Source organism: Strix aluco, chromosome 11, assembly GCF_031877795.1.
Source record: "Strix aluco isolate bStrAlu1 chromosome 11, bStrAlu1.hap1, whole genome shotgun sequence".
NCBI lineage: Eukaryota > Metazoa > Chordata > Aves > Strigiformes > Strigidae > Strix > Strix aluco.
This window is the reverse complement of record NC_133941.1, coordinates 8,481,973-8,509,498: the sequence shown is the minus strand read 5'-3', so window position 1 is coordinate 8,509,498 and position 27,526 is coordinate 8,481,973. Positions and strand designations below refer to the sequence as shown.

The 27,526-nt window shown below is 45.0% G+C and overlaps 2 protein-coding genes across 2 annotated transcripts in view; one reads left to right on the top strand and one right to left on the bottom strand.

Annotated features, from left to right (window-relative positions):
* LOC141928081 (uncharacterized) overlaps positions 1-14,021 on the bottom strand; it is a 31,741-nt gene extending 17,720 nt beyond the window's left edge. Inside the window, exons 1-7 of the mRNA XM_074835744.1 lie at positions 13,953-14,021; positions 12,793-12,805; positions 12,415-12,613; positions 10,725-10,858; positions 9,537-9,769; positions 2,205-2,441; positions 674-755 (exon numbers count right to left, since the gene is read on the bottom strand). Of these exons, the coding sequence (XP_074691845.1) occupies positions 674-755; positions 2,205-2,441; positions 9,537-9,769; positions 10,725-10,858; positions 12,415-12,613; positions 12,793-12,805; positions 13,953-14,021 (967 nt within the window). The remainder of the gene's footprint in view (positions 1-673; positions 756-2,204; positions 2,442-9,536; positions 9,770-10,724; positions 10,859-12,414; positions 12,614-12,792; positions 12,806-13,952) is intronic.
* A 476-nt stretch (positions 14,022-14,497) lies between these two features.
* Positions 14,498-27,330, top strand: LOC141928080 (2-epi-5-epi-valiolone synthase-like). Its single transcript, XM_074835743.1, has 7 exons — positions 14,498-14,503; positions 15,449-15,580; positions 20,478-20,755; positions 23,056-23,689; positions 25,368-25,601; positions 26,292-26,544; positions 27,230-27,330. The coding sequence occupies exons 1-7, from the start codon at positions 14,498-14,500 to the stop codon at positions 27,328-27,330; spliced, it is 1,638 nt and encodes a 545-aa protein (XP_074691844.1).
* Positions 27,331-27,526: the final 196 nt, after the last annotated feature.

Below are 27,526 nucleotides of genomic sequence, written 5' to 3'. Positions count from 1 at the left end.
ACAAGATGTTTAAGACACTGAGTTTGAAATGCCAGGAATTACCAGTGGGTGTAGCTTTAGGAGCACTCAGAAAATGCAAAACAATGAGGATGCTTGGGTCTGGATTTACTGAGTTAGGCCATTATGATTCCAGATGGGAATTTCATGATGCTGGATGATGCCCACTACATAAAATGGCGAAAGATAAAAGCACCATCTTTTCCACAGGACAAGCAAAATCTAAGGCCATGAAAATATTCAGCTCAGAAACCACAGGAGAGCATCATGTGCTGCATTTGGGCAAAAAAAGAGCTACCTCAGAAATATTGCATTGGTTCATTACGGCTGGGCCCCGGCTCCATCTGCTCACACTCCCCTGCACGGGAAGGACCAGAGAGCACTGGGCACAGTCAGCCGGTGAGCAGCATGCCAGCCGCTCCGCAGATTTATCACAGCACCAGCGTGGCTGATCCAGAAGACTTCGCAAAGAATCAGCATTTAATAGGTTTAGCGTAACCCTGGACTAGTGAGGCTAATATGTGCCAAGCCCTAAGCTGGTAAATCTGTGCTGCACAGAACCACAGCACGACAGATCGCAAGTTTGGGCTCTCTCCACCAAACCCCTGGAAATTATTTTGTCACTGTCCTCAGCAGAGTCAAAATTTTCCCAGAAGTGCTCCCACAGAGGAAATACACACCTTGGATTCAATCACCGCATCTGGAGGTGCAAGGCTCCTTCGAATGATGCTCAGCCCACTCTGCACAGGTAAAATTATCTGCAAATACATACACACACAGTTCTCAACTGATTTGCACCTGGCTTTCTATCACCCAAATTCCACTCTTATGAAGGATAGTCCTTCCTTCCTTAGGCCACAGTAGGTTTTCTCCTACTCCTATTCTTTAGCTGAAATTCCTTCTAACACAAATATGTCAGGCATTTGTATTTGCTCACATTCCTCTTCCAAACTCCCGGCTTCCACAAATGCCAGGAAAAAAATGCGATTTTGTCTCTCTGTTTTCTAAATTAGTGCCAGCTGCTGAGGTTTCTGGGTTTCCACTGCTTGGCTAATGCTGTCATGAGGATATTCCAGTCTTATTCTTGGAGTTCAGCACCATAATAGCAACCTTGCTGTTCTTCAGTATTTGCTAGAACATCTGTCCTGCACCCATAGATAAATGTCAGTGGGTTTTCCCACCTACCTTCTTGATACTATCACACTTTAGTGAAAGCTGCACTCAGCGTTGGAGATTCAACAACAATATTAAACTATTAGAACATTAGTTACGGAAACAACATGCTATTTACACGCATTGTATGGCTAACAGTAAGATTCAGGGGATGGAAAATTGTCATTAATCTTTCCCTCTTCTGCAAAGAAAAGCTGTTGCTCTTGGTATATTAGCTGATAGTTGTCTTGATGATAGAATAAATGCAAAATCACAGGAGGCACCTCTAGAGGCTGTCTGACCTGCAGATAGACAAGGACCTTAAGCCTATGAGATGCACTCCAAAACCCTCTGGGCGTGACCCTGACACCCCTATGCTGTGGAGAGCTATGGCAAGGGGGTGTGGGAGGAGGTGTTGGGAGGGGAGTGGCAGCCCTCACTTCTCCCACCATGGGACCAGCCTTACAGCATAGAAGGGAAGGCAGAGATCCGGCCATCCTCGGTGCCTCCCCCCAGCCATAGCAGCCCCTCTGCCACCCCGGTGCAGCCACGGCATGAGAGCAAGCTTTGCAGGCTGGTGGCTGCTGCCCTGCAGTAGCATCATTCATGCCAGCTTTTAAAGCCCTGGAGGATATGTGTCTAATTTTCCTCTAAAACCACGGCATATTGTTTATGCATCCTATTACGTCTTTCTTTTTCTCCTGCTGGAGTAGGACTTTGTTGACTCCTGTTGTGCTGGTGGTGCCCTACAGCCTCCAGAGCCTTTAAAGCAGAGCAGCAGTTCCTTGGTTGTACTGCAGAGCTGATTATTCACCCTTAAGTGCTCCACTTTTATCTTGCCTTTAACACTCTATATGATGTAGACAGACAGTAGGGACCGTTTCTGAATATAGAAACTCATACATAGAGCTCAAGTGAGGTGAATTATAATAAAATTTGAGTTCATTTTAGGTCCTCTGGATAATGGCACCAACAAAAGAAACATTTTAAAGAGTACTTTGCAGAATCCATAGATACAGTACCACAGGCACCTTAACCAATTGCATTGCACTCACCTGCTCAACACGAGGATCTGAATTAATCACTGTATTTAATTTTCTGACAGCTAGTACATTTTCATCAGATATGTTCTCCAGGTAGACTTGTCCTTTCATGAGTGTATTCTCTACACAGATCACTGCATCCATTCTCAGCAAGTGGTTATCCATGACAAAGCTGTAGTAGTTAACAGCGTTCCTTTGATCAGCATCAATAAAGACTATATCAAAGTGCTCATCCTCAGCATGTAATGCCTGGAAAAAAATTATGTTGGAGAAAACACTAATTATTTACCTGAAAATTTAAAGTCTTGCCATTAAAATCTCCTTTATATAAAACCCAAACCAGAGGGAACCCCGTTCTTTTAAGGTAACATTGCTAGAATTACTTCTGGAGATCTCGGGAGTATTCCATGCTTTGCAAACAATTTTTCAGCACTGCTGGTGCCCAAAACTCTGAACTTCTCAAAGAAAATCAGGATATAAAAGAGGATAGCTCATCCCACCTTGTGGTTGAGAGTCACAGCAGAAACATTTGCATTTCTAGAGTCAAAGCGAATCAATCCATCAGGGTAAGGTAGAGGACTGGCATCAAACCCTGTGGCTGAGGCGCTGCAATAAGTTATCTCTTCTCAAAAGAGTTACCATCAACAAATTGAAGAGTGGCAATTATATTAGTCTGGGAAAAAGAGGCATAAGGCTGATCCTGGGAATTGCAAACTAGTGAGTCCCACTTCAGTAGCAGAAAATAGTTGAAATCCCAATTAATAATAGAATTGTAAAGCACATAAAAGAACAGGTCATGATAGAGATAAAGCAGCACAGCTCCTATGAAGGAAAATGATGTTTCTTTAATCTAAAAAAATGCTTTGGATGGCTCAGCAACAGAGAGGATAAAAGAGAACTGGCTGCTATCATCTAATTGGATTTTCAGAAATGTGGCACACCTTCCCTCCAAGCAGGCTGCTGATGATAATGTATAAAAGTGTTGATGGATGACCAGATGGGAGCCTTTACAGCCTTCTCCTGTGGCAGTTAATGCACTCGCTGCCCAAGAGGCTGCTATGGAATATTTCAGATTCCATCTGGGACTATTTAACTGCATCTGTGTGCATTGCAATGAAACAACGGCTCATCCACCTATCTCGGCAAGCAGAAATGCTTTCAAGTCTTGGCATTTTGAGTGAAAAGAGAAACAATTATGTTTTCCAGAACTCACTGTTTCTACCACAACTTTTAACAGTACTTCTTGCATCCAGATTTCCCTTTTGTGTTTGGAGACATTGTGCACAATGAGTGATGAGCGATCCCCTGAGATGTACGAGAGAAAGCATCAATAACAAATGGCAACAGAATGTGAAAAACTAATTTGTTTTCAAGAGTGAGGTTGATGGCTCCCAAACAGAGATTTCAGGAGCCTTTCTGAAGCAGGGAGTGCATCATTCAGATGAGGAAATAGCGGGAAGTGGATCATTGAAGCTCTGAATTACTCTATTGTGCAAACTGGTGTCATTGTGAGCTTGTTAGTGGTTAAGAAACTAAGCCTGCCTGAGAGCCTGGATAGTCACACTTAACTGCAGATGCTTGATAGCACAGAAGCTCTGCCAAAAGCATTCATAAGTCCACATTTAGGACACCTTTTGATACTACACAATAATGAAAGAAGACCTTAAGGCTGGTTTATAATAAATGTAGCAGAAACTGGGACATCTGATTTCCTGGGATTCATCTTTTCATTTCATGACCAGTAAGAAAATTTTGCCCTGGTTGCCTCTTGAGCTGTATTGGGGGAAAGCAGCAGGAACATTTTTGCTGCTGTGGAAGAGCATCTTATATCAGGTTGCAACTCAGTCAGTCTGTCCAATGTAGATACTTCGGGAAGGGTCAGAAGATGAAAGCTGGGAGGAGTCGTCCATCAGGAAGAGAGATTAGAGGTCTCATTCCCCAGAGAGAAGAGCCAAAGCCAAATTCAAGTAATTATCATGACTTATCACTACTTTCTGACTTGTAACCTTCCCGGGTGGAGAAGGTGGGGGGCAGACATTCAGAAGCAGATGTGGCCATCTCTGAACATATGTTACTACTGCTCCATGGTATGGCTCCCTAATGAAAAAGAATCTCACTTTTATGCACTGACTTCATTAGGTCCATATGGAGTTGTGTAGCTTTTTGGATATTAGCTGGACTTCTCATTTCAGCCTTCTTTCTGTACTCTCTACCTGCTGACAGCTTATCTCCTTCTTATCTATCTTCTGATACAGATAAACCACCTTTTAACTTCACAGCTTTCATCCCAGGAGGGTGCCTGTGTTGTATGTGTATCCAGCACATGCCTGTCTTGTCCTTGCACTGCCTGGGTGTGCAAGGCCACCGTTTGGAAGGCATTTCTCTTCTGACAGTTCATCAAGCCCTGAATGGCCAGCCGTGAAGGTCACTTCAGCACCTTTCATTTCTTCTAGATACGTAGCACTAGACACCTATGTGGAAATGCCTGAATCACTGCCCTGGAGTTTGTACTGTGACTCTGCCATCATTTGAGCTTCTTGCTTCCACAGCTTCAAGATAGCTGTTGGGTTTTCCATATTTAGCTGGAAACAGCTCCAGGCCTATAAGGGGAATCCATGAAATTCCTTGAACCAGCTTTGCCTCTAGAGCAGCCTCTACACAAGAGGATAACAGCCACAGGAACAGAAAAGTGCTCCATTTCCTAGAGCTCTGTGGCTAGCAGAGCACAGGTCACCCAGACAGGTGGTCACCATGGCCAGGGTACCACACCGGAGAGGGTTTCTTCACTGCCAGCACCCACTGCTGAACCAAGACACCCGGAAAGAAAAAAAGCTGCTCTGCTGGTAGCTCTGACTGTAGAGTTAAGCCCTGGAAATATCAGTGCAGTGACGGAGAGGGGAACTCACTGCTGTCCCTCTCCAAATGGATGAGGGGGTTTAAGAGGAGGGATTGACCACCCTTGTCTTCACAGAGCAGACTGGACCAGGCCCTGCCTGGGACCCCACAGCACGCTGGAGATGCCTTTGTCCTTTGCTAGGAGAGAGGCAGAGCCCAAACATCTCCAACTGTGAGGAAAGCTGAGATCCAGAAGGAAATAATCTGCCTGCAAAATATCCCGCTGAAACTAATTTCCTGAATGTTTACAGTGCAATCCCTGCTCCTTGCTACAGAGGCATCATAGACGGTAACAGATGGCAACAAGAAGTGTCTTACTTCAGAGCAAACTTGGCTAAAATTAATGCTTTTGCTTATAGTGAGTCATTAACTTCCTATTGGATTAAAAAAGAAAAAAACTTGTAGCACTGCATTCCATAGAGAAGGTGCACCAAAAGCAAGCATGAGAAAGGGCACAGCAGCACTCTTGATGGATACAGGAAAAGATTGGGGAGAGGACATCCCGTTTAAAAACATGAATGAATCTTCTGTCAAAGCTCAGAGAAAATCTGATTGGAGTCCTGATCAGGGACAACACTCTCTCATAAGGTACATACAAACTTAATCAGAAAAAAATGACTGTCCAGTTCCTTTGATACGGATCATACAGTCAGCATATTTGTAATAAAGATGTACTCAAAACTTATTACCTTCCCTATGCCTTGTTCTTGACCTAAATGTAATAGCAATCCATCCTTAGGGTACACAGAATACATGAAAAAGTACAGCTTCCTTTTAAAACACCATTAGAATATTTTACTGTATGTGGACATACACTCTTGTTACTCCTAAATGCTATTCTATTGAGTACAGTTTATATTCACCGGCAAAGCTAAATCTCTAGGGAAGCTAGAGAGGGAATGCAATTTCTAGTAATAACAGCTCACAACAGTGAATACTATCCACTTATCCCCACAATTTCCAGCTATTTTGGACTCCTTTCTGAATTAACCTTTCATATCAAAAGGAGCAATTCTGCACACTAGAGACTCCGACACAATTTCATGCATAATTTATTCACTCAGTTCAACATTAAACGCAGAGTCCTTGACTTTGTCAAGGTGGATTCTGTTGGCAGACTTCACAAGCAGCAAAACAGGAGAAATGAGATCTGCAGCTCAACCTCTTCACCTATTCTGTCTGGTAAAAGGAGGGAAAAAAGAAAAAAGAAAACCCCGACATGCTTACACAATGCCCTGCAATCAGCAGAATCTGCTGCAAACATCGTGTTATTTTCTGTGTTGCGTTTTCAATTTTAAAATGGAAGGATCAAAATCATGGAGGGGAATAATTTCCTGGTAGTTTGCATTCCCTCCAGACTCAATCCTGCATCCATTGTTCAACCAAAAGTCCACTGGGAATTAAAGGAAGCTCTTTGTGCAGGATCAGGCCTCTTGCTCACAGCTGATGCATGGCAAGGAACATTATTCAGGCTCAGCACAACAGAGTTTAGACCTAAGGAGCTTGTCAGGAAAGGTTTTTAAATGCTGGCCCAGTACATGTTGAAGAGGTAGCTAATTTCCACTGAAAGCACCTGTATCAGAGACTGAACCCAAGGAAAGGCTTCCCCTCAGTCCACATTTCAAAATATGTAAAAATTACTGAGGTGATTGGGCTCAGAGGTTTGTACCATGGTGTATGTGAGCTACATGCTTTGGTGGAGACCTAACCTAGCTTGGCAGTGTCTGTCCCTCGCATGTGGGAAAGGTGGATTTTTTCCATCATGTCCTCAGGTACCAAATGAACCCCACTGTGTACCTGGCTCCTGTCTGGTATTTAGCATCCTTTGACAACTCAAAATCCCAGATGTTTTGCAGCTGGCTGTGATCTGGAACAAGAGACAGGGAAATTGGCCAACCCCACCAATGGGGGCTTCAGAAAGCCTGGTCAAGGTGCCACGATGGACTGATGTGCTGCCTTTGCACTTGCTCACAGCCCTGATGAGCCATGGTTGTAGGTGGAAGAGCCAGAGCCACGTGGGTGATGCAAAGGCCTGGCTGTCTGAGGCACGCTGGCACAGATGTGTCGCATCCTTGTGGCAACTGCTGCAACATCTGTCATCTTTCCTTGTAAAGGGCATCGACAGCAGATGTGGATGCAGCACTGGACACATCCTGCAGCACTTGGATGGTACCCTCTACCTGAGGCTAGGATGGACTCAACTCTTGGGTGGGCTAGTTCTACACCAGAAGTGAGAGCACATCGTATACCTTCTGGCAGTTTGGACTTCTTGAATCATAACTTCATGCAGCAGACAAGGCCTTCCCTGCCAGGTAGTGTTATTTGTCTATCATATGACATTTTTTTTGTTGAAAGAGCCAGTGCAGTGAGGCAAATCCTCTGCTCCCAGAAGCTTGCACTGCCCCAAAGTTTGAGGAGCAGCAGATAAGCAGAAATCCTGCCCTACTGCACTCAGCTTAGAAGAAAAATCCAGCCATAGTCACCACAGCAAGAAAGCTGCAGCAGACACCTCCAAAGAGCAAGTGGTGGCTAACCATGTCTGCCCTCTAATTTCTCTAGAGCGACAAGAATGAAACACAGGGCTGCAGACACCATAGACAATAAAGACAATTCTTGACAGAGCTTGTTCCAGCTCTCCTGAATCTCACCACGTTTTTCAGCAGGTGTTAGCCAGCTCTGCTCTAAACCAGCTTCTCTGCAGAGGGTGGGGGACAGGAACACTGTTGTTCTCCACCTTCCCCATGAAGCTGAGCTGGGAGAGCTCAGCTGTGCCATTCCCAACCCATCTCCTGCCTGTGACTGCCTGGTCCTCCTGCCTCTCAGCAGGACTGCGTGGCAATGAAGGAAGCCTGCCTGGTCTCCAACCTAAATTGGTCTTCTCTAGGAGGGAAAATGCAGCATGCTGTCTGCAGCCTGAGCCTCTTCCACGCATCCAGGTGTGTTCCCACATGGCTGCCGCACTCCAGCCAGGCAAACCTCAATGAGCCCAAAATGCAAAGGCACCAGAGAGGCAACCAGATGCGTTGCTTCATCATTTACAGCCACTGTGGATTAAGACCTGTAGGACAATCCTGATTGTCCTGATACCAATGACAAAGTATCTGCCAGGTTGAGCAACCAAAGTTCAGAGCCCAGTGCAGAAATCCTGCATAGAGAGGTGTCCCCATTGCTGCGATCTCTCCTGCCAAACAGGAACATCTCTGTTACCATCAGCTCCAAGAGCTATTTGAAGCCCTGAGTACCTGCTGAACTGGGGTCAGGATGTGCCTTCCCGTTGCAATCGGAGGATATAAAATCAATTGCAACATTCTGTTTTAAGGATTTAATTTTCATGTCTTTGCTCCCTTCTTTAATCTCTACACAGCAGGTACTCTGCCTGCCTCTAGATATTTTAATTCAGTCACAGTAAGTCAGTTGCACAGAATGGGCACTAGAGAGCAACAGCAATTCAATTAATTTCACACTCACTGCATGAAACTGGGATTTTAAATGCTGCACGTTGCAGGTGATCTGTAACATTTCGTTTATTCATATACTTGGCAAAGCTCTTTGTCTCTTTCTTATCAAACTTGGAGGTCATGAAAGCCAGAGGTCAGAAAGCTCCTGGCCATTTCATTTTAGAAATAAATATGGTACCCGTTAATGCAAATAAAGTTACAGTCAAGCTCACAATGACACATCCAGATTGAAAATGGAATCAGATCAAATTGATTTGCATTAATAATAGAAAGGCTATATATTTAATGAACCTGGTATAGGCACCACCTGTTAGCATGCTGGACCTGCAACATCCTGGAGATCCATAAACTGGAATTAAACGTGAGACTCCTCTAGCTGCTGGCAGTCATAAGCTTTTCTCTTTCTTGGGACAAAGTCACTAGTCAGAATGAAACAAATATAGCTAATGCATTTGCTTGTCTAAAGCTTATCACATTGCTCTGGAAGTGAGAAACTTGAGGTCCAACTGCCTACAGTGTTTTCAGTGGTAGAAGACAGCAAGAGGTTGTGGTTGAAGTACAAACTTCTTCAAGACTTTCCCAGTTCTGAACAGTGGGAGCAAGCTGTCCTTCTCAAGAGCTGGCTCGGGAGGGCAGAGATATGCTCTTCCAGCTTGCTGTATTTGGAATTAGAGACCCTGAAACAAAGCCCACCCATGTCAAGTAAAACTCTGCCATTGAAGCCTATCGATCTACATTTAGAGCTTGTGAGTCCTCCGATCAAAAAGCTGCAGTATTTTAGTTAAAAAGGAAAAAAAACTAGTGTGACAGAGCTGTCCCATCACACATTGTCATGAATAAGAAATAACTCCAATGCAAGAGTGTGCTCACATATTTGCAAGCAAACTAGGGTCACTGTTCAGCATTTTGTGGGCGAGAAATACGATCTGCCCAAAACTCTTTAATCTGCTCTGCACAAGAGCTCCCAAACTCCCCTTCCAACGGACTTTACCTCCAAAGTGTCTGCCATTGGTCCCACTCGCATGCTTATCTTTTTACCATCTGAAGAATAATCAAATGCTTCTTGGCTGTTCACTCCGAGATAGGGTGCTTCTGCACATGCAAAGATTTTGCCATCATCTGGCAATTCTTCTGCAATAGCAAGGATACTGTAACCTTTAAGCTTGCCAATTAATAAAATCTTCCTGGCTCTGATCATATGAACAAACATTCTAAAAATTTGGCCTGTTGAAAGACAAGAATGAAAATTTAAAAATAAAACCATAGAAAAACCTGTACCCTGTTCACAATGAAAATTAGATGTAGCTTTTAAGTGATCATTAGGAAAAAAAATCTAGTCTTAAAACACTTTCAGATAAGGGTTTAACAACAGAATCTGACAAAATTTCATCTAAAATGCAGCTAAAAGACAACAGAATAAAGGGACTGGTTTTAAATGTAGAACCTTTATCATCAATGCTGCTATTGTTCAAGTGCTTGTTAAATAGTGCTTGAAATATTGCATATTTTAACATTCCCCCCATATGAAAATGGCTTTAAGATGTCTCCATATTCTTTCTGGAACCCGGTTAAAAAAAAATCACTACATTACCTTGCATTTGCTCTTAGAGTCATTATCCCTAGACAGCACCATCATTTAAGAAATTTATCATCAGTGGTGTCCTTCGAACAATGTATTAGTGTAATACATTATAAGAGTACTTCACTGTGATGATATATTACTCAAAAGATGGGAACATCTGGGAAGAATGAATCTGGGAATAGATTTAGTGTAATAGGCTTTATAAGGGGATACAAGCCTGGGTATTGCTACTTGAAAAGGTACAGTGCTTGGCCACAGGCCACCTCTACAGCAAAAGCATGTAAACCCCTATCAGACACCACCAAAGCCAAGCCAACATGATTTTTCCCTTCCTTCCCCTTCCAGTGAGGACAAGGACCTCCTTGCTGCTCACTAAGGGATAGGGCTGGCACCATGAATTAAAGCCCTCACAAGCGTGTGTGTGGGCACAAGGGCACGGCAGGCAAGGGACAGGGAAAATTCATGAAAAAGGAAGATCAAAGCCTACAGAAAGTTCTTATTTTTCTGAGTAATTTTCCACATTTTCTGTACTTTTCCATGGCATTCATCTTTTCCCTGCTCAAGATGGAGTAGGGACACTTCAGTGATAACCTTTACACCAATCTGGTGTAATTTTATACTCTTGGATGACCAACTTGCCATTCAAAGAGTGAGAAGCGCGTTCTTCCTGCAGTCTAACTCTGGTTTCAGTTCCTTCAGCATCCCCTGGGCTGTGATCAGGTGAAGCTTTTCTGGAAAAAGAAATAAATTTCAACATTTTAATAACAATCAAATTCTGAGCATCCTGCATATAAAGCAGCAACCAAGAGGGAACTCCTAGAAAAGGTCCATATGTGCACGAGCATGAAAAATTAGCCCAGAAGCATTACAAATATCCCTAGATTACAGTCCTAAGGGGACCTGACTTGGCAATAGGCCCATTTTGGTGCTGGCAGCCACTCCAGCCATAGGGGCTTGGGTAGAAGGGGTTGTGGGACCAAAGGAAAGCGTTCCCCACTGTTCAACCCCAAATCTTTCCCATTTCCAGTTGGTCCCAGACAGGTGTCTATCTATGTAGATGAAAATCTAAAATTTTTTGTAAGACGGGAAAAAAATGGTTTTCCTCACAAAATGCTGAGAAAAGCAGGGTATCTCCAGATGCTATTTCACAGAAACCAGGCCTGTGACAACATCTCTGGATGAAGTGAGATGCTACCTATTACAAAGAGAAGGCAATAGATGACTGGAAGAAGCCCATAGCCTCCAGACAGATTATATTACCCTGTCTGAAGAAAGTAACCACCAGGAATGGCTGGTGATACTTCTGCGGGCCAGAATTTAGAGCCATTTCAGCTTTTCTCTTTTTTTTCCCAGCTCCCCCCCCTACTCGTCAGTAAAATGAGAAAGAATTCATAACCCGTGTCAGCCACACTCAGATAATCCAAGACTTAAAGAGTAGAACATTTCATATAACCTCTTTTCTGCCCCTCACAAATGCTTTAACAACTTTAATAAGATAATGTATAGCTATTATCGTACAGCAAGCGTAAGTCAAACAACTATCAGCTATTATTTCAGCAACAGAACAAACGCTCAGCGTTCCTGTAATCCACAGCCTGGAACAGTTTACACATTGTCAATTTTAGACAGAACTGGCTTTTTCCACATATCAAAATGTACACTGATAAATGGGAATTGTTTAGCAGACCCCACATGGCTGGGTAATATACTGTAGCTCAAAAAAGAATAATGAGGGTATCAGTTGGACTTCTGAATTAATGATACCTTAAATTAGTTTAATTAATTAGTTTAGTTACTAGAGTAATTTAGTTAGCAGATTAATTAATGTTTGTTAAGTGCTTGGAGATAAAAGCTGCATATAAAGGCTGTTATTATAGGGTGGATCCAGAGGTGCAGGTTTTCTTCATTCTTTATTTATCCCAGCACCAATTTGATCCAGGGGCTGATTCTCTGAGCCTTTCAGCGGGCACTGTGTGGAGGCTGGCTTGCTGATTTTTCACAGGATATGGTCCAACTCAGACATTGCCATAGTCAATAGTCAATTGGTAGAATAACTTCCAAAACTTAGAGTTAGGACTTTTTGTTCTCACCTCCTCTCCTCAAGGCCATAGGCACACACAGACACACACACATCCATGCACACTTTGCTATATATTTTGGTGCAGTTAACTCTCGTTCTTCTTCCTTCCACTGCCCCCCACATTTATGGCATATTCTGAACAGAAATCTAAGAACATATTTGTACAATCACAGAAAAAAGCACAAGGATACAGAGGAGTATCCACACCTGTTTGAAGTTGCCATTGCATCCAGGTAAGGGTCTAGTCCAAGAGCAACATCAAGAGCTTTTTGTAAGTAATTCTTGAGCTGTTCAGGAACACGAGAGTCATTGAGGGCTATTTCTTTGGCTTTGAGAAGGTTCTCAGCAATGAGTCCGGCTGGGGTTTCTGAAATGGAAAACAAAAGGAAGAACAATGATTTTGTAACTGCTCAAATCAGCAGAAGAGAAATCTAGATTGCAAATAAGTGTTTTGTGGGGGGTTTTTTCACACAAAATACAGTTTTTTTAAGGACTATGAAAACAATCATGGAAACCTTTCCAAACTGAAAAAAATATACTTCTAATTCATTTTTGTCACATGCATTCTGCCTTTTTTCCCCTTACAGCCGATCTTTTTCTGAGAGGAAAAAGATAAAAATATTTCAAAAATGTGAATTTTCACTTTTGAAGGCCTGAGACAAATACTAAACACCAAACAACTGCATATGAAACCCACTCCTCTAGCTAGCTTTTTCCCTGGAGAAAACAGAGTGCTTCTCAAACCGCTCTTGCAAAACCAGGCAGTTCCTCTCAGGCCAGGACAGGCAGGCACTGGGTCTAGCTTTGTAAAAAGGAGGATCTCCACTACCTGCGTGTCAATGGGGTGCACAGGTACCCATGACACATGTCTGTGCCATGGAGGCTGCTGCACACAGAGTCTGCAGAGCAAACCGTGATGCTCATGCCTAAAATACAATTACACTTGTCCTACTGCAGCCAGACTGACAAACACTGAAATAAAAAATTATTGTGCCAAATCCATGATGGCATAAAATCAAAGATACTCTTCAACTAATGATTTTAAGCAGGTAATGTAGCAATCACCCTGGCAGGAACGCAACCTCCTAACCCTTCTTCTGCCTTCAACCTGCCACAACAGCTTGCAGTGATGATGCACTATCCTGAACTTTCTGTTTCTCAGGTCACAAAAACTGACTATGCTTGAACCCATCAACACCACATGGCAAATCTCCCGGCATCTTTTCACAATCCAGACCCTGCCAAAAGCAGACTATTCAGGTAAAGAGAAACAGTTATGCACAATACAATAACATGTCAGTATTTCAAAGGCTGTGGAAACATCTCCAGGATCAAGATCACCCTGCCTTGGGGGCAAAAGGAATACTGCCCATGGCACTGTACTTGCCCTGAGACCCCAGAAAACCCATATGGCAGCAATGCAACCATGAACCTCAGTGAGCAATGGCCCCACAGAGTGAAACATGATTCAGAAAAACTTCCCCACTCCTAAAGTGTAGGAGCACGTGCTGGGTTATGAAAGCACAGGTGAGACCAGGTTTGAGAGACACAGGGCAGGTAGGCTGTGAGTAATCTGTGGAGCAGATTGCCCCTGGCACAATTTTATTCCTTATGATAGAAAAGCTGCAGACAACTAAGTGAAGCGGGTGAAAAGAGGACACATTTCCTCTGGAGAACTGGTCCGGACCAGTCCAGCAGCTGTGGGGCAAAGCCCTGTCCACTTGAACTGCTGTTGCTGCACACACCATGTCCCTATCCCAGGACAGGTTTCTGGTGGGCTCTTGGACACTGTAGAAGGCATCCAGCTGCTCCATGGCCTGAGGGCAGAGCTTCTAGGACGTCAGATTATCACCTCATATCGGTAACTCCCCCATAGCCCACTGTTGAGGAAGGCTGTATGAAGGCAAATGCAACAGCATATTTTAGGAATAGCTTTTAATCAGATCATTAAAGGATCAGACCACAAAGTGGAGGTCTGTTCTCCACATTTTTCCTATCTACTTAAAATGCCACCCTGGATATATTCCCCAAAGACTGGGTTTTATGGGTGTTCTAACCCAGCCTTGGTGGTGGCCTGGTGTCAGCTTCTAGCCAAGTGGTAGCATGACAGGAGGGTGTTTGTTTTTTTAATGTCTTCTCTGTCTGAGCATTTCAAGGGATAAATCTGAGATGGATACAGTGAGCAACTACATATCCTCAAAGCAGGATGAGAGAAGAGTCAAGTCTCCTCATTGTGGACGTGACCACTATGACTGTTTCTTTCTACAACCCCCCCAGCACAGCAAGATGAATGGAGGTACAGCAGGTGATCCCATCTCCAAAAGAGCACCAGGGCTTCCAGTTGCCAGGGACCGCTCCTTCCCCTGGTACCAAGGGGCATTGTATGAATAAGCTCATGTCTTTGGGAACAGGGAAAGGTCTAAACCTGTTCAAAAGGTCTGTTTCTCAGAGCAGTGGTTCTCAGCTTTCTGTTGCTACTAAGATGACAACTCTGTTGGTTTTTGAGACATCTTTACCAACTTTCATTATTCAAATTACAAAAATATATGAAAGCAGACAAAGAGCATAAAATATACATGCATTTTGCACAGGAATTGCCAACCTGGACCAGACTTAGAGATCATCTAAACAGCACCATGCTCGTGGCAGTAGCTCAGCCTGACGCATGAGGAAGGCAGATTCAGGCCAGCTATAGCAGCCCCTGATTTACACCTCATGCCAATCTCTTGCCATCAGGGGTGGCTAGATCTCTTTCAGCAGTTTATAATTAATTGCAAGTGCAGAAATAACCACCCGCTTCCCAGACCATGTTAGTTTGTTGACCTCAGCCCAGCTACGCTTTGTGTGAAGACACATTGTCTTTTCACAGCATTTACACCACTGCATGAGTGAGCACCTCTGGGCTCCTGCTGTACAGCTACGTGAAGCTGGATGTTGGGATCTGCTCTGCCAAACACTCTGAGGCTCCTTGTTAATTTAGGGGAAAACACGTATTTATAATCCATGTTGGGTTTTAGTAATCATCATGCTACTCTTCCGGATGAATAACAGACAAGGATCCTCTGTGTCACTCAAGGGGGAGGAAAACACGATTTACGTCCAGCTGTTTTGTAACCTGTATTATAACACCAACTGCAAGCACCAAGTGCTACCGGGGAGAGGGAGCACGCAGTGCATGCCAAGATCAACTCTATATCTAAGATTATACAATCTTTTCAGGAAGTGTTGCATTTTTTTACAGCCTGATGATGCTTTGGGCCAACAGCAGAGGTCAGAATTGCCTTCATTTATGCAAGCACCCGACAAGTCAGAGCAGAGCTCAGGGCTGGCTGCCCAGCCTGGCCAGGCTGTGCTCAAGGCTCTGAGCACTAAGGTAAGCCAAAATTTATGTAATTAGGGTTTCTTTTATGTTACTCCAGGAAAAGTTCTTCATTTTAGTGCATAGTTGCACACAACCCCAGCAAAGCTGCTGGGCTATATTAAGCACTAAAGTAGATTGCCTGGTTGCCTCCCCACAGCTCGCTCTATGCACAGACATCTCTTTCCCTTTCCCATCTAATTGTGCATTATCTTTTCATTATCATACATAAACGGGCAGGGGGGGACCTCACTCAGAGGATGAAGATGCTGCCAGGTGCAAAGCAGAGGAGTTCAAGCCCTACCATGACAGAGCAGGAAAGGGCTGCTTTAAGCATCCAGCATAACAAGATAAGGTGTCAGTTCTTAAAATGGACCACAGTTGCCAGCAGGATGGTTCCCAGCACCTTCCTCAGTAGATGCTGAGAGCGCAGACAGCCTGTTTTACAATGAAGCTGAATAAGAGACTGCAACTTCTACTTTTTCCAGAATCAGGCACTTCTGGTTCAAGGCAGGAGTTAGGGGTGCAGGTGGGGACTGTACGTGGGGGATATTGGTGTCCTCTGAGCAGGCAGGCAGTGCAGTGTCATGGAGGGACATGCTGCTCCAGAAGCAAAATTAAACTGCAGCTTGGGCTTAGATGGCACTTCTTGGGTGGGGGGAGCAGAGCCAGGAAAGGGGACATGTACTGTTCACAGGGGGCTGCCCAGGAGAAGGCATAGAGACAAGCACACAAGAAGGAAATCTGGATATGGCAAAAACAAAGCAAAGATGCCACATCCAAAGATGTTGGACAGGATCTTTTGTTTCCATTTTCGGGCTATCCTCATTTCACCTTCCAGCCTCTAGAGCTATTTCGCAGCCCCAGCAATGACTTCCAGAAGAGCTCCCCTTCCCAGCTAGGGCAGAGCACTGAACCTGATCTACCCACGCCCTGTGCTGCCAGACGGGTGACCAGCACTTCCACAGGAGCTTCTTGGTACTAAACACTTAGAAATCCAGTCTGATAAAAATCTTCCCAAACAGTTCCAGCCATCACATTCACCAAGGCACCTCAGACTGGCATCAACAACAGCATATCACAGCACTCCCCCCTTCATCTTAGTAGTGTGTAAATACACCTCAGCCATTGCATTTTACCAGGCAATCCTGTTTATGGAAACCACAATGCAATGCTTGAGCTATTTCCTTATACCACCAGAATGCTGCAGACAAAACTGCAACCTCTTAGGAGACCCTGTGCTACTGCTTGACCCAAATACGTTACACCCAGCTGGGATGTATGCCCACCCTATGGATGGAGCTGTAGCAGAGGGAAGCAAGAGTGTGGTTGTGGCACACCTGAGGCTGCTCAATGGCTCCAAACCCACCACCCGTGAGCCCAGGCAGGGCCATGCACCGGGGCACAGGCACAGCCAACATGGGGCTGGGAGCGGGCTGGTGGCATGGGCCAAACCTGACTGCCTGGCCATTAAACGTCACAGAGGGTCCTGAGCGGAGCCAGACAGGTTCAGCTTAATTTATCAGCTGGACCTCAGCATCGGTAGTGCCAGAGTCTGCAGCAAAGTCAGCAGCAATGGCAAGGGGAGAGGTAGCAGCTTTGGGATGGAGTGGGAGCACAAGGAGGAGGGAGAGGAAGCAGCCAGGGTGGAGAAGCTGTTGCTCATGGCAGGAACCGAGGTGCTAAACTCTGCCTGAACTTCAGGGAAAGGTGAGGAAAACATATGCCAGCCAATGCATTTTCTACAGGCTCTACTGCTAGAAAAAAAGTAGAAAAGCTGGATGCTCCCCAGCACTCCTCTGTTTGCATTAGGGAGGCTCTGGAGTCACTGGTAGAGAATATGCAAAGCTTACATTTATTTTCATACGTAATAAAGAATGGTGTGCATGGCAGAAATAAGCGGTACCCACTGACAGTCAGGTCCGAAGCCCAAGGCAGTCAAGGGTAGTCATTCGATAGCTTTAGTGGGCTTTAGATCAGGCTGTGAGAGAACAAAGTCTCTCGGTTCAGAGAAGCCTGGATTCCCACACACAGCTGATGATATTAGAAAACAGCCAAAAAAAGGCAGCAAACATCTCGTTATGTGTGCCACGCCAGACACATGTGGCTATCACAGAATGCACCAAGGCAAGGTTAAAGCTGCAGAAAAAAATATTCATAAAACAAGCATCCCAGTCCACCAGAAATCAGTCACAGCCAAAGCTCTCTTGGCACTACAAGTGTTCACCTTCCCACCCATCCCCTTCTCCTGGGACCATCCTCCTCCCTCCACTTCAGGTTCCTGCAGCCCCATCTCCCCTGCTCAGCCTCAAACTCCTCTCCTCTGCCAAGCCACAGAGCCTGTAGGTCACGTCTCTGCAGGGCAGTGGGGGATCCACGACAAGGACATCACATGGTGTCCCCTCCTGTCTCACCATCTCTCCTGGAGCTCCCCACTCCACATAGGGAGTTTACCTGCAGGATTATGCATGTTGCTTCTTGTTCCCCGGCCTCAGAGGATGCTGCTGTGGGTTTGCTGCCTCTGTGGAGCAGCACGTTGGTGCTCAGGTGTCCATCGAGGGGATGGGCTTCTCCACCCAGGATCACCTGGGCAGAGCCCCAGCCCTGGGGAGCGGCTGCGCAGGGAGGATGGCCCCAGGCTGGGGCTGCACCCGCTGCTCCAGCTGCACCTGCCTGCCCGCACCCAGAGCACAGGCAGCCGGTGAGATCCAACAGCATCTGACATGAAAAAAAGAAAGCTGACTTTCAGTGCCTTCACTTTACATAAGAGCAATGTTCACATCCTGACCTCGGGATGCTGTTGGATCTCAAGGAGATAATTGGCAGTTTCATAACCTTCTGGTTACATAGCACAGACATGTGTCCCAGCTGAACCATCAGCTATGAGGCCAAAAAAGTCCCAGGGCTTTGAACCCCAGATTATCTACAAGTGGTCCATAGCTACAAGGTCACCACTGCCCTGCACAGCCAAACATGGGAGAACCCCCTGCTCTGGGGGGTCCAGAGTCTGGAGCTGGGCAGAGGAAGTGAAGAGCCTGTGAGGAGCAGGTCTTCGCTGCAAGGCTCTTGGCAGCCCCTCTGCAGGATAGATCATACAAGGACATGGCAGTCATTGGCTACGGCAAGCAGGCAGACATTAGAAAGTCAATTTGTCAATTTCTAAAATGAAACAGAAGACATTTCAATGCCCCCAAAACACAACAGGGAAGTATAAACAGAAAATAAGTAAATGCACAGGACAAAAGAGTAAAAGAAAAGCAAATAAAATAAGTCCCAGTGCTCAGTGGATTGCTATTAATCAAAACAAATAAACAAGACAAAGAGGACAGACCTCCTTGCATACCTAAGATTATTCTATCTTATGATTTAGTAAACAACAAACTGCATTAGAGCTGCAGTCCCTGTGGAAAGCAATCCAAATTGTGTTTGGATTGGGACTTAAAATTTCAGATGAGTATTTGGTAAATAGGCTAAAAGCCTTCATATGCCATCTAATCCACCCTCCACTAGCTTTGGAGGTGACTTTGGGCAAGTTACTTCTCTTCTGGTGACTCTATTTTTCTCTTCTGTAAAACGGGGATAACAGTCTGTCCTCTTTGCAAAGCACTTTGCCATCTGGAGATGAAGCCAGCAGTGAGAACTAGATGTTAGGAGTTGTTACCCTTCCTGGAGCAGGAGTACAGGGCTTTAGAGTTTACTCTTGTAGCTTTTTCCCAAAATTAGTTGAGAGAAATGTAGGTTCCTAAGTGAGTTTGGCTGCAACTAGGCCTTCAATGCAATGAAGTGGTCTTACCCGACGGGCTCTTGAACTGTTTTTTCCAGCCTTTGCTTTTACGCCTGTTTTCGGTTTTCTTGATCTTTGTTTCTGAACAAGAACAGCTTTCAGAAACATGGCCAAGAAGGCAGCAAAGATGAGTTTGTACCTTCAGGCACTGCTGGCAAAATCAGAGGAAGATCTTCCCCTGTGCTCAGCACGCAGAGCTGTATGCCAAGGGAATGTTTGGTGGGACAAGCTGAGCCCGGGGCCCTCCGAAAGCCCCAGCTGGAAGATCATACGGAAAGGTGAATTGTGCATCCCTTGGTCACGTGAGAAGCAGGGTGCTGGCCACCACTGCCAGCATGGACCCCCGCTCCAGCCCCCACCATGCCATTGCTTCCTAGAAGGGGAATTTATCCCCCTGGCTGAGCCACCCCACAAGGTCAATGTGCTTTTGGGTCAGGGAGATGGGGTCACCCCGAGTAGGGGGTGGGGGGGAGGAATCTGGCAGAGTCTTAATAAGACAAATAGGTGATAATTGCAGGAAAGCATGGGACCCAAAAGGCAGGGTCATCAAGGCTCAGATACCATTGCCTGGACCAGACTGATGATCCTGAAATGACTCCACCGCAGGGAAACCTCAGACTCTCAGAGTCCCACAGGCAGCTGAGCAAATGAATCAAAACTCAGCTCACCCCCCAAACAGCCTTTCAGGAGATAAACTCTGATTAATTTTTTAAACCCACCATGAAAGCTAAAACCAAATTCTGTTCCTCAATTCAAGAGAATCATGGAAATGTGAGTTCAAAAGAGGTTTAACCAGCTGGTATCAATCCCATCCCCATGATTCTGCTTCTGTCTCACCCCCTAAGAGTGGTTTAGAGCCACAGCCAGATCAGTGGCTCCACACAGCAAAGAAAGTTCCTGAACATCATGGAGAATCACAGAAATTGCCTTTCATAACTTTAAATTTGCTGTAGGGCATCATGTTGAAGTTAAGGTATGAACTCATATTGTACTTCTTAAGCATTATAAAACTACCTGATTATACAACCCCATCCTGGTACTTGCACGTGTCTTCAAATGCTCTTACCACCCCTAACGTGCATCCCAGATTAGATAATCTTAGTTTTGTAATTGGTCTCCCCCGTGGAGACAATACCTCCCCCTCCAACGCCTGGTCACCTGGAGCCTTTAAAAAGCACCTCAAAGGCACTCAGTTACGGGACATCTCTTAACGGGGAGATTTTACCTTCTGGAGGCATGCCAGTGTCAAAAGAGGCCTTTGCTCCAGCAGCCCTGGCCACTGTGCCCCAGGAGCCCCAGCAGACAGACTTCCAGCTGGTGCGAGTCAAGAGCACGTGGTGCCGGATCAAGAAAGGAGAAGCCCTTTCTGACTGTGAGGACAAGATAACTCTCTCCGAAGCAAAAATGTAAGTATAGAAGCCCAGATTGCTCACTGACAACTGTGTCGGATGGGTCTAGCTAGCCAAACTGTGTAGTCTTCCTGCTGGGGTGCTTCTCAGATGGAAAAACCATCTTGTGTGCCACTGCGGCTTAAACCCACCATTACACGTACAACTCTGTGAAAGTGGGCTTCAAAATGTGTGCAATATGGCAGCACGGGTATTTGCTGTTCTCCTTGGCATGACTTGGCAAAGTTACAGAGGGAATTTTATCAACAGCCTCAATTTTTGTAGATGGGAAGTTTCTTTAAACTTCTGGAAAGCTTACACAGGGACTTCTGAATGCCGCACCTGGGCTTTTTTTCCCCTATATGTACATGAAATCTTTGTGTGCAAAAGCTCATCCACAGGCACGGGAGAAGGACGCATTTATAGAGATGGTTGCAGATAAATGAAATGTCTAGATGGGAAAAATGAACACAGTAGGTCACTGACAGGAGCAAAACCCATAACACATCTCTCAAACTGTAGAAGTCACCTAACGCTGCTTCAGACAGAGAGACACAAATTCCCCTGAGATCAGCTCTTTGCTGATAGTATATCTCTCCAGTGAATTATCCTTTAATTACAGGATACTCATTTTCACAGGCACATGAAGACCCATTTGTGATGCAGGTCTTCCTTAATCTGGCTAAGTTTGCATGTCAGAAGTTTTCTAGCATTTGTCATACTCAGGATTGACGGGATCTTCACCCGTGCCAGCAGTGGGCAGCGGCTGCGCGCGAGCGTTGCTCAGGCAGAGGTGCAGTAGATACAACAGGGCTTCAGCAGAGCCAAAGGCAGTCTGCTGGTCCTCAAACAATAGCAGAAAGAACCTAGGGCCCAGAGCACACGCAGAAAAATCCTCAGCTGACATATGCTTCAACGAGGGTACATTCAGCTTCAAATTCACCACTATTTTCGTACATCAGAGGGGTTGCAATGGGTGCTAGTTGTGCCATCCGGCACCAAAAACTGATTCCACCAGCTAACATTCAAAACCATCCTGTCTCTTAGAAGGATCACATGCCAGAGAGGGATGCACATGCACATAAAGTACAGCTATAAGGTATATATTTGGTGCATTAAAATGTACATGATGATTGTTTTTTAAAAGGCCAGATGAAATTTTATGGAAGGTATACTCACTGTTTTTCTTTAATACTTAAAAAAGTTTAGGCCAGATTTAGAGACAATTTGGTAAAGAAAGCAGAAAAGCATCTATTTAGACCTACAAGAGAAAGTTCAGGCATGTGGAAAGAAATTGGGCATGTATAGAAATCTGATTATCCAATGAGTCATCTGCTCATTCAAAAAAACAAAACAAAGGTTCTTAGAAATTTTCAATTTTTACCCAACTGCGGCTCAAGAAGAGGTCTTATATAAAATACATTTTTCAGTTTTGTTCTGTCTTTAAAAAAAAAAAAAAAAAAATCCTTTCCTGATTCCCAACAAACTAAAAAAGCCACTTGTTTTTCACCTGGCTCCCCCTTTCCCAACAGGAGAAGTAATAACTGGGTTACAGGCCTGTGTTTTTCGCTGTTTTAGATAGATACTATCTAAATAGTATTTTATTTTAAATAAAATAGTTTTAGATAGATACTATGCCAACTTTGTAGGCTTCTATTTAAACTTTCAAACTCCACTATAGAAACCTTTGCCAACTCTCAAATAATTACTTTTTTAATTTAACTACCTGGGAGCACTTCCTATTTCTATCATACCCGTTTTGAGGTAAAGAGATCCACTCTTTGATGAGATCCACTGTTCAGCTGGAGAACTGGAGAGACACTATTTTGTATGGAGGTGTGTATATGTGTGTGGCTGTGCGCAGACAGACGGGAATAAATCAACTCATATCACCCAGATATACTGAGCAGAGGATGGTTCCTTCATAAATACTTTGGAAAATTTTGGCAATCTCTTCCCCACTCCCTTTTGGGAAGCTGGAATGATTGGTCTAGGGCTTTCTGCTGTTTTATTGATGAATGAATTGGAAGGAAAAATATTTGCTTTTCCAGCCCTTCTTGCTCTCTGTTTTATCATTACCATGTAGAAGTTCAACCATTTGACTGCTCTCTAAGATGTGGGAGGGTTTCTCCAGTGCCAACACAATTGAGCCCTGACACCCAGGAGACGCATCCCACCCTCGCAGCCCCACACTTCTGCAGTGCACAGGCAGGAGATCCCCCATACTCCACCCCTCAGTTATGTCCTTAAACTAGTTCAGACATGCTAAGTACAAAAGAGGAATATGATTTCAAACCATGTTTTCTGATCCTTGCCAGAGGTGAATGCGTCTCTGAAGGTGGGATTTCCTGGACAATTGAAGCTCCCATCTATTTTTGCTACAAAGTGGTAGAAACATACAATATTCTGGATCCTTCCAACACTACTTTGCTCTGGGGTCACATTACTGACCCCCAGCAACTAGAGCTAGCCACTAGCGGCAAAAGAAAGCTGAGGCGCTTTATTGTCATAGATGAAGTCGTTGATGAACTTTACGGCTCCAAAGTCAGAGAATACTTTGAAGAGAATAATGTTCAGCACAAAATCCTCGCCCTGCCTACCACTGAAGAAACGAAATCCATGGACCTGGTCTTGAACATCTTGCAAGAAGTCCAGAACTTCAGCATTGACAGGCGAACTGAGCCCATCATTGCCATCGGAGGAGGCGTCTGCCTGGACATCGTGGGACTAGCTGCATCGCTCTATAGAAGACGTACCCCTTACATTCGGGTCCCAACAACCCTCCTCTCTTATGTTGATGCCAGCGTGGGGGCAAAGAACGGGGTGAATTTCCTGCAGTGTAAGAACAAGCTTGGGGGGTACACGCCCCCAGCAGCTAGTTTCCTGGATAGATCCTTCATTCAGAGCATTCCTCGGCGACACATCTCCAATGGCCTTGGTGAAATTTTAAAGGTATGAACTTTTGTAATTGCAGTTTTCAAAACTGAAATCGTAGAATCATAGAATGGTTTGGGTTGGAAGGAATCTTTAACAGTCACCTAGTCCACCCCCCCCTGCAATGAGCAGGGACCATCTTCAACTAGACGAGGTTGCTCAGAGCCCCGTCCAAGCTGACCTTGAACATTACCAGGGATGGAGCATCTACCACCTCTCCGGGCAACCCGTTCCAGTGTTTCACCACCCTCATCATAAAAAATTTCTTCCTTATATCTAGTCTGAAGCTACCCTCTTTTAGTTTAAACCATTACCCCTTGTCCTACTGCAACAGGCCCTACTAAAAAGTCTGTCTCCATCTTTCTTGTAAGTCCCCTTGAAAGCCCTCAATGCTGGTAAGATGTCCATCAGCATCTGTGGCATTGTATAAACCACCCTATAGAAACAAAGGTGTGCCATCAAGGCTGCATGGGGACTTTTAACTTTCATTGAGCCTATATATATTTTTACAGCTGCTAAACTTGTTAGAATATCCCTTACACACAGTGCCTAGTGCTAATCCTGCGGAATAAACTCCAAAACTCAAGGCCAGAGAGAGACAAAGAACAACTAGGGAAGAAAGCATCTTCCAGTTCAGGCTGATCCATAGCACTCTAAAATGAACTGTTGGCAGAGAATTTGAGTTTCATTATACTGGAGATTAATAATCTGCAAGATCATTTGTGCCTACCTCGTGGGGTATGTTGAGTATGGTCAATCCATCTCCTGTGAGACAAATTTCACTTCTAAAATTACTTGGGAAGTGAACAGTAAATGGTTTTATGCCTAAAGAGCTTTGATAAAGCAGAGTTCAAGTTAGAGTGTATTAGAGATAAGTTCATCAGTAGCATTTTCCAGTGCTTGCACAGTGGGAACTCCCCACGATATCTGGAGGTTTGTGGCAGGCACTGGGAAACTCACAAGTCACCATTCCCCACTCCAGGAGGGACCTAATGACCGAGTCAGAGAGTGAAAAAAATACATACTTGTAATGATGAAACAGCTTCTGAACCCTCATATTGCCCATACTGCAGTGCTTTCCCACCTTCCCTTGCCCAGAGAGCAATTCCAAGGATTAGATGAACGTTATCCTGGGGATGTACACCATCCAGTCCCTGTCCTGGGGATGGCCACCATTCAGCTGAGAGAGTCTCAAGTTTCCTGCCAGGCACACAGATAGCCAAAGCTCATTACAAACTGTCTGCTGGGCTACTGGAGCATGTAGCAAGCTCACAGGACGGTCAGGGTTGCCCAGTAGCAAGGGAACTTGCTCACCAGTGTTCCCATCATCTCTGCCATTTAACCAGAGCCCCACTGGGCATTTCCACACTGTCTTTTGCATACATCTTCACTTATCATAGCTGAAAACGTGTGCAACACCACCAGGTCGCATTTCCCTGAGACCTGAATATATACCAAACTGGTGTATCCTCCCCTACTCCTACAGTCCCATATACATGCTAACCAGGAACTGTGTCTACAGAAATACTTTTGCATGTTGCAGAGGTAGAACTTGCCCATGTACCGAGTGTGTAGGTATTTCTTTACCAGTGCATAACATGATATTAGTGTCCAGTCTATTGAAACACTCAAGTTTTCAACAGCACACTCAAGGATTGCATAATTATCTCTAATTCCCTTTTCTGTTCTACCTTAGATGGCACTCATGAAACACAAAGGGCTGTTTGACCTGCTCAAGAGTCATGGGAAATACCTGCTGGACACCAAGTTCCAGTCCTACGGTGGCTCTGCTGACCACAGGGATGCTGCACTGCAGACTACCAGAATTGCCATTGAAACCATGTTGGAAGAGCTGGCTCCCAACCTCTGGGAGGATGACCTGGACAGACTGGTTGATTTTGGCCATGTTATAAGTCCAGAGCTGGAAATGGTGAGTGACAGACTTTATATTTCAACATCTGTTTAAAAAAAAAAAAAAAAAAAAAAAAAATCAATCAGCAGCATGAAAACTGTGCAAAAGGAGCTGAGCTAAACTCCAGATTTGCATGTTACCTCTGATCACCCAACACACCCAGTCTAGTTCTGCTGGATAAAGAGACCCCTTTCCCTGCCCCGTTTCCCCCACACCCCCACCCGTGTTTCCTATTCAGACCACGGGCCAGTTATTGCTTCTTACCAGGGATTTACCAAAGCACAAAGATGACCAGACTTCAGCGAAGCCATTAGAAACCACCAACATGGGCTACAACAGTGCAAAGGCATGGAGACCATAGCCTGTATTACTGGGGAGAAATTGCCACTGAGGAGTAAGGGGGGAGGACTGGACCTTATGCAAAATTCAGAGTTCTTCTCTCCATTCCATGATGCTCTTGATCAGTGATTTGAATGGGAGGAGAATTAGCTCCCAGATCCCTATGGGAGATTTTACATGCAATTAATCACCTGTAAAAGAAGTCATCCTCTGCAAACCATAAATCACAAGATGCTAACATCCAGCAAATCTGTACTTCTACTGCTGTGAGTTGAATGTGAATTTTCTCAAGTACTTTTAGAAAAAGCCTTCTTATTTACTATTTGTCAACCCGAACCTTTTCACCCACCCACCTTTGCTCCATTTCAGAGGGTTTTGCCATCGCTGATGCATGGAGAAGCTGTGAACATCGACATGGCATTCATGACGTACGTCGCCCACGTGCGGGGGCTCATCACCACCGACGAGAAGGAGCAGATCATCCAGTGCATGAGGGGCCTGGAGCTGCCGGTCTGGCACGGCGGCTGCAGCTGGACCCTCATCAAGAGAGCTCTGACGGAGCGCCTGAAACACAGCGGGGGACAGCCCCGGATGCCTCTCCCCACCGGCCTCGGCGTAGCAGGTACTGCGGCGAGGGACATTGGGGAGCCCCCGGGAGCGGGCATGTGGGGGGCAGCGGGCATCCCAGCACAGTGACATGCTGGAAAACATGCCCTGTAGTTCTGCAGTTGTATGTTTCTGGTTTTACTTGCGCTTTTCTAAACATAGGATAAACATGGGATAAACCCATCAAGAGACAGGATCCTTCTCTTGTGTGTAACCACCAGAACTCAGTTACAGATTGAGGTCTAATTAATTGCATTATGATTGACCAATTCACTTTGCAAATGTGTTTGTGAACCAGCAGTCTAAAGGTAGTGCTCTGGCAGCAAACCACTGTCATAAGGGAGAAGCAACTCCTTTGTTAATCCTTGGCAAAAAGAATGTAATGTATTACTGTGCCTAGAACTAATACCTGAAAACTAAATAGTATCTGTTAATATCAGTGGTGAAACACTCTTACTTACAAGATTTTTAAAAACAAAACCAACCACCCCTAACATAGAAAAACAATGCATGAGACCAGGTTGTGATCCCTTGCATCAGTATCCATCCATCCAATTTCCATGAAGTTCAGTCTCTACACACTCACAAGAAAACAGACTCCCATAAACTGTTTGGAGGGGCTACTCTCCCCCCTAGTGAGTCAGTGTATGCAGGCAGGAAAATATTCTCTGGATGTCCAATTAACAAGTCTTATTTTACAGAGATATTCAACGACACTAGTGAAGAGACCCTGGAAAGAGCATACAAGCTGTGGGTCCGGGACTGCAAGTCGGTGCTGGAAGAAGAGACAGCTGCCCTCTGAGAACTGCAAGCCCAGGCTGACGGTCCTGCTCCACGCATTGTTCAACACTGTAAGTTAGTGGGCAGGACTGAATTTTACACAAGATAAATACAGCAGCACCTGTAAAACCACGTACACCCCAGAGCTGCGTGCAACAAGAAGAATATTGGCATCTGACCTGATTTACCTCTTTCAGTTGCTCTGTTTGAAAGGGAAT

Bases quoted from the DNA above. Each gene is read 5' to 3' on its own strand.
- LOC141928080 (XM_074835743.1), top strand. The intron at 20,756-23,055 runs GTAAGTATAGAA...GATCCTTGCCAG, and splicing joins ACTCTCTCCGAAGCAAAAAT to AGGTGAATGCGTCTCTGAAG. The intron at 23,690-25,367 runs GTATGAACTTTT...GTTCTACCTTAG, and splicing joins GCCTTGGTGAAATTTTAAAG to ATGGCACTCATGAAACACAA.